The sequence below is a fragment of the Sinohyriopsis cumingii genome, chromosome 8 (assembly GCF_028554795.1).
Source record: "Sinohyriopsis cumingii isolate HCF-2022 chromosome 8, ASM2855479v2, whole genome shotgun sequence".
NCBI classification, from domain to species: domain Eukaryota; kingdom Metazoa; phylum Mollusca; class Bivalvia; order Unionida; family Unionidae; genus Sinohyriopsis; species Sinohyriopsis cumingii.
Genome location: NC_142968.1, coordinates 59,688,518 through 59,695,768, shown reverse-complemented (window position 1 = coordinate 59,695,768; position 7,251 = coordinate 59,688,518). Strand labels below are relative to the sequence as shown.

The window sequence follows — 7,251 nt, the reverse complement described above, 5'->3', positions numbered from 1 at the left end:
AATTATATGAAATCCAGCATGCTCAAATAAAGTAAAGCTACGAAATAAATGTCCTGAAGACAGGAATGAATGGGCACATGTCCTGTTTCGGAACGTTGAAATTCAAGTTCATTCAAAGTCTCGTCGACAATAACCTGCATTACAAATTTGGCATAAATCCAAGAATTCTTGATAATATTAATGCTGTGGAATACACAATAATAACGACGGACAATCAGGGACCAAATGTCTTATAAATGATGTTGTGGAAAACTGGAAATCGAAGCATCAGACGGACTCATTAACATAAAACTGCATTATAACTTTGGTTGAAATCCAACATGATTTACCAACGGTATGATGTGCAAAATATGCTGGGAAACTTATTCAGAGGGATGGACAATTAGTGAAAGAGAGCGAAAGAGAGAGACAGACAGACGGTGCATAACTAGTATCAATGATGTCTTGTGTACTCATCAATATACAGCTGTAAACTACGTTTGGTGGAAATCAAACAATTTCTGGTACAATTAAAATGTAACCACTTCGGTGGCCTAAGTGGTTAGAGCTTCCACCTCGGATGCGGGTGGTCGTGAGTTTGATCCCCGGCCGAGTCACAGCCAAAGACTAATGGTATTAGCAGCTGTCCGCTATGCGCTCGTCATTAAGAGGTTAGTGTTAGGACTGATCGGCCGAATGCCAGGAGAATGTGACTTTGTGTGACATGATGCTATATGTGTGCGGTATGATGCCTTAGTACTAGACGTCACTATAGACTACTGATTTATAATGTCTTTGTCGGGAGAGGAAGTGATTCTTAATTAAGCCTTCGTTTACTTAACCGTTAGACGACTAGAAAGGGAAGGTTAACTTCGATTTCATATCGGAACTGTCATAAGCTGTGTTTTTCCAGATCAGTTGTTTGGAATTCTATAAGTCAGGCTAACCTCAATTTTGGCGCCTAGTTATAAAAGTCAGCAAATATATTTAATCCTGATTGGTTACGCTAAATAATGGACGTGGTTCCCACACGAAATTTCTTGGGGTTAAATTGCACTCATTGAAAAGGTCTAGTTAGTCTGCATTTTTCCTGCAAGAGAGAAAATAATTTAAGGGACTCAGAGATTGAATTTGGAAGAAATTCTCTTGTAAAACATTGGTCAAAGGGATCGGATGTCTGGAAAGTCGGTAGAAGCGACCAAAGCTTGAAAGCACAAGGTATTTGCATGAATTTCATGTAGTTCGTTGATATCAATATAATGATTTGCTTGAATTTATTTGCTTATATTTGCATGAATTTATTTGTTTCAATCCGTCGACCAATATTCTCGATATGAGTATAACTGTGTTGAGTTCATCTATCTGAATTCGTACAATGATCTTCGTTATATAAGTTTGACGAATTGTTTGAGTTTTTCGTCTTGATTATTATAGGAATCTAAGAATTTCACGCATTACTTTAGTTGATATTAGGTACGAAAATCCGTTTGAATTCACAGATCCTAGATGATTTCATGTATACTAAAGACTTGAATGTGTGTATTCGCAGAAAATACCGTAGTTAAGGCATATAATGAATTTCATTCATTCATTTGTGTAATTGAGACGAGAACGGAACTGTTATGTCTCTTGTGATGTTAATGTGAGTCAGGAGGGAACAGCCATTAGGAAGTACATTAATCTTATGAAACTAGGTTTGTTTATGGTCTGTCATGTTTAGCTTGACCAGATAGCCTTTGGTATCTGTTTGAATTCCGATAGAACGATATCTGACATAACGATAGGGGTATAATGATCTTTTCCCAGTAGGACAACTAACAGAAGATTTAGGTTGCTTCTCTGTTTATTTTGAAAGGGAAAATAGCTCCACGGACGTATCTACTGACGTATCCACTGACTTATCCACGGACGTATCCACTGAAGTATCCACGGACGTATCCAGTGAAGTATCCACTGACGTATCCACGTACCTTCTTATCCAAGTATCTACGTATATACGTACTTACGTGTCCACCTACCCACACAAAGTCTGAGGGCCGAAACGAGGCGAGACAGTAGAGAGGATGGAAAAGGGAAAAAGCGAAAGGACCTAGAGGAACCACCATAGTGAAAATGGAGTGGACCGGAATAAACAGGTTATGAAGTTGTACATGGCAATGACTCGATCGTTCACTCAATTATATGATGAACCAATTCTATCATTTAAACAGATCGGCTATTTAGATAAATATATGTGTTTGAAATTCGGTGAAAGATTTATTTCAAAAAGAAGTGTAATGTAATGTATTATCACTGTTGTTTATGTAATTGATTAAACTTTTGTTTTTCCATGTACGGGGCTCGTGTCATTCTGTTCTATATATCTGATCAGCTCTCTATTTATTCCATCTAAAAGTTTCACTCCTTATTTTAATAATTACTCGATCCGGTCAACAATACCAAAGGCGATCGCCCTCTAGATAACGATAGCCAAATAAAGCGGACACCTTGTAAGAAGGTACAACCTCACAACACCACCACCAGTAGCACCGCTACAGATACCGAAGGCAGAAAACAAAAATTCCAAACATTAACATTCGTACTAAAGTTGATGAAATCGCAAAGATTTTCAATAAAGTTACACTGCGGAACGTAAACAGACGGGTGGTCAGTGCGGATAATTTAGGTCGCCGCTAATTTCTTCAAACTGAAAAACTACACTGATCAAGATAAGCTAGTAGGAAACGACCTGTTGTGATTCCGCTTGTAATTTTTGCTTTTTCAGAGATTCAAAATATAAAAAAATAATTCAGTCCAGACATGAATATACAAGACGCAGACCTGTATGTTTGCTTCGGAATGGTTACAAGCATTAAAACAGAGGCAGGTGATCGATAGCGCGTATATTTCTATGTTGATTATTTGATGCAGCCATATTCATAGCCTAATGTGATAACGTCGTGAGCGAATTTTTATGTAAGATTGTTAGAAATGTTTTAAGCTTAGAAAGGACAGTTTATCAAACGTTGTATTTCAGTGAGAGTTTTATTACATTGATTTGAAATTCTTTTATTTTTTTATATTTTTTTTACAGTCTTCCATTTTAGAAATGAGACGCCTCTATGCCATAGACATGTACCATAGAATGGCGGATCGTTTGACCGTAGCCTGGTATTTTAACCTCGTGAACCTGAGCGAGACGGACCAAAGGTTGACATTTAGTCCCAAATCAGAGGAGGGGGACCGCCAAAAAAGTACATTGAAAGACGAAGTGATGGACTACAGTCTTCTCTACGATTATCAAACGGGGACAGTCTTTGTAAGTCTTCTTCCGCCTGTGGAATCTACTTCAGGTAGAAAGGAAGGTCAAAGTACAGGAACCTTTTGGGGCATCAAAGATACAGGAAATAGTGCAGATTTAGTATTTAAGAAGTTTATGGCCATTTCGTCCATTGCAAAATATGAAGCAAATGACGACAGGTCGGAAAAATTGAGCATCCATGGACATACGGGGAATTCCAGGAACGACCTAAAGCCCGGTGCAAGTAAGGGTTATTTGTGGGCAGCGGAATCTAGTGGGGTAATATACGGTTTTAATCCGGCAAACGGAAAAATGACTAAAACTATAAACATCACCGAGGCTTTGAATGCTGTAGCGGTTACAATCACCTCTAAGTTAATGGTGGCTCGGCGAAACGATACATCCTCAGATATCCTTTTATTCGGTATTGGAGTTTTGGATAGTACTCCCGATTTTCGAGAATTTATTGCCTCTATTGGCGTCAGCGATTTGTCAACTTTAAATTTCTTGGTTGCCTACGACACATCTAAGATTGTGGATAAGGTAATATGGATGATTCCTACTCCTCAAAACACAGTGATCAATGGACAGATAGTGGGAATTCCTAGATCGGCCATAACATACCAGAAGAGTAAAAATCAAGGTAACATGGATCAGCGAGACCTGCTTGTGGCCTTTACACAAATTGAGGGAAAATTTTCAATGTTCTTTGCAGTTCATTAAACACCATAGTTCTACACCTTCTCTACTTGACACTGTAACAATAGAGAATTAGATTCACAAAGGTGCTACATTTTTTATCAGGAAGAATATGTGTTATATTTTACTAAGTCAAATCTGTCTCATCTTACTGTTCTTTTTCTATACACTGTGATCCATGTGTACTCTAAAGCAGTGTCAAGTTTCAAAAAAGGAAAATAAATATTAAACGTTAGGGCATATCTATGAGTGTATGTTATATTTTGGAAAGAGTTTAACAAATTAATAAGAATGTATTTTAACATGAGTGGGTTCCCGTCCTTAGATTTAGCTAAATCTCTAATTGCATACATCTATTCCATACCACGCCACTGCCTTACTAAATGATTATCTACCTTTTACTACATTAGACCAGATTTAATATATAAATGCCCATTTTTTGGCATCTTTTCCGACAGAGCAAAACAATAACATTTTGAAATTACATGATTAAAGTACGTTATCTATATGCTTTTTCATAATCATATATCATATTTTAAAGGGAGTCGCTCTACAAATATTACGTACTTCTAAGAGAGTGACAAGTGTAAGGTGATGTTGTCTACATTTGCAACATGCACAATGGAGAGAATGTTTGCATACATCTACATACTGTACTTGTTAAAATCGTCTATTATGTAAGGACACAGCTAACGAAAAAGGCTGATCTAATGTAGTCGTAAAATCAGCTTGAATCAGTATCAAATGCACTATGTTTAGCAGGTATTAACATAGGGAAAACGAATTTTGCCAGACCCGATAATACTAGGTTTTTAACGTGCAATGAATGGATTACAAAATACCTAAAAACTAAAAAAGTTACTCGCTCGTTTCTTTTACAATTTACATTTGAGGTAGTGGAAGTGAAAATGTCCAAACGGAGCTAGTTGTTTATTGACAGTGCACATCTGAAGTTAGGCAAATCTGTGTACTCTAAACCCAAATTACATTCATAAATCATGCACCCAAAACAAAATCATGCACCGAAAACAAAGTTAATTAAATGTTTTTAAAAATACATAAGCTGTAGAATGTCTAGTTTAAACAGCCAAGATAACCAGTGAGAAATTGCTTGAAACATATTTTTATTTACAAATCTAATCTATCCAAATGGAGAAACGCTTGACAACTACCTTAAAATAGATTGTGCAAGTTTTGTTCTTATTTTTATGTCATGTGGTAAACAAATTGCGCAAATAAAATGAAAAATGAATATGAAACTTTGAGTTTCATGAAAGAACAAGCATTTTACAGTAGATTCTCATAATGATATGTAGAATTAAAACCAAAAGATGTAAAACGTACAAACTCAGTATGTCATACAGAAAAAGACAAATGTTGTATAACACAATTACCAGTACCACACAGTGTCGAGGTTCACAAGCAGTAAAACTACTCTTAGGAATACATTATAGTGGTTACATTTTCATATTTTTTCAAAATTTAGCATTACATAAGGATGTGAGCAGTCATCTTAATCAATAATGTTTTTATCACGCTTAAAATCGTAGTGGATCAACTTGTATTTTTTGTCTTAATTATCCAAAAGCAGACCCATTACTTAGACATCTCTGTGGTTATTTTTAGTGAGATTTATTCACTAAGAAGCATTGTTAACCATGCAGTCTTTGCAATGAAGCCTGAAATACAAACATCGGATGCACTATCTGAGCCGTATTTAGACCGTATTTATAATAACAATATTATTATATTTCTGCTGTACTCCTAAAATTGCCCCGAAGATCCGAATATCGGTCTGGATACTAAATATGTTCCGTTTCACTGATCGAACCACACATGTGCACTTCGAAAGCACTTCCAATACAAGCATTTGCAGTGAAGGGTTTATGCTTTCTGCACGCTCGCAACCAGAACTGCCTCTTGTTATTTTGAGGGGTTTAATGACAATTTTCAACACCTGATATGCTGTACATGGCAGCCCGGTGGAGGAAGAACCAGGAAATATCCAGTAAGAACCACCGACCTATGGGAAACTTATGGGAAACTTTCTCACACACTCACATTGGCCCAGGTTGAGACTCGAACCCACGCAGACAGAGGTGAGATGGCATTGATCAGGAAAGGTGAACAGTTTGTAGCGCTCACATGGTGTCTGGTGTTCCCCGTTCCACATGTTGCAATCGATCGATGATATATAACCGCAGGTTATCATGGGAATGCTGGCAAGAGAAATTAACTTTCGTACTACGTGCGATATATGTATACATAGGATTTAACGGCATGTAAACCCACTGCTGGCTATATGGTGCATATCAAAAGGTAAGTTCTAATAATGTAAAATTAAAATTTAAAATAAAAGGAAGATAAAGCCTTCAAAATAAAAATATAGACTAACATTCTTATCAACAACTACGCTCTCGTAACGGCTTTTTTGGAAAGACAGTCAAAGCGATATCGTCTTTTGTAATTTAGTGTTATATAAATCTTGTCCACAGGTTTTCTTGTTTTATTGTCAGACTTTTTGTTATTTTAAAATGTATGCCACCAGCTATCTATCAGCAAACAGATCTAGTACAATAGTTAATTCAAGAAGAAAAGACGTCCTCAACAATACAGACATTATTGTTCCCCTTTGAGGTGTACATTCTTTACTTTAATAATATGGTACAAATACCAACCGAAAATTCATTAGGAAACCATACACATTAGAATAAGTAAAAAAGGCAAAACTAGTGGAATACTTTAAAATCAGTTAATCTGGATGAAAGCAACAAACAGAGATCTATTTATATATAAAGACTGCATTCTTAACTTCATTAATTTGTTACAAATATCACTGCAACGCCTTAAGAGAAAACAAACAAGGAACAATAGAACATTTAAACAATTACTGGTAATACGAAAAGCGGTAAAACATTTCAAGAAAAAACTACCCGGCAAAATAAAAACAAATAAATAAATAAAAAGGAATAGGTTATTTTATAAAAAGAAAATATCCACCAGAGATGCGGAGAGTCACGCAGGTGATTTGTTCTACTCTACAGTTTGTAGTACTCTCCACTTTGCTAATTATACCTACCACACACTGTGTGCACATTTAGTACACCTGACCTTTACTGGTACTAACGAGATCAACTCTGTTCCTCTCTGTGTTGTGGATCTAACATTTTACATCTTTACGCTGAGAGATGCCTGAGACAGAAATGAAAGTCCGCAAATTTAATTTTTTCTGATTTTTACTAACATCGCATTACCAACAAAATCGCAGTCAACGAATCTCTTTCGTGTAGATC

At 36.3% G+C, this 7,251-nt stretch overlaps 1 protein-coding gene across 1 annotated transcript in view; it reads left to right on the top strand.

Annotated features, from left to right (window-relative positions):
- LOC149793633 (uncharacterized) overlaps window positions 1–4,200 on the top strand; it is a 25,538-nt gene extending 21,338 nt beyond the window's left edge. The window contains exon 5 of the mRNA XM_089967616.1: window positions 3,053–4,200. Coding sequence (XP_089823742.1) covers window positions 3,053–3,982 — 930 coding nt within the window. The 3' untranslated portion in view covers window positions 3,983–4,200. The remainder of the gene's footprint in view (window positions 1–3,052) is intronic.
- The last annotated feature ends 3,051 nt before the right edge of the window (window positions 4,201–7,251 follow it).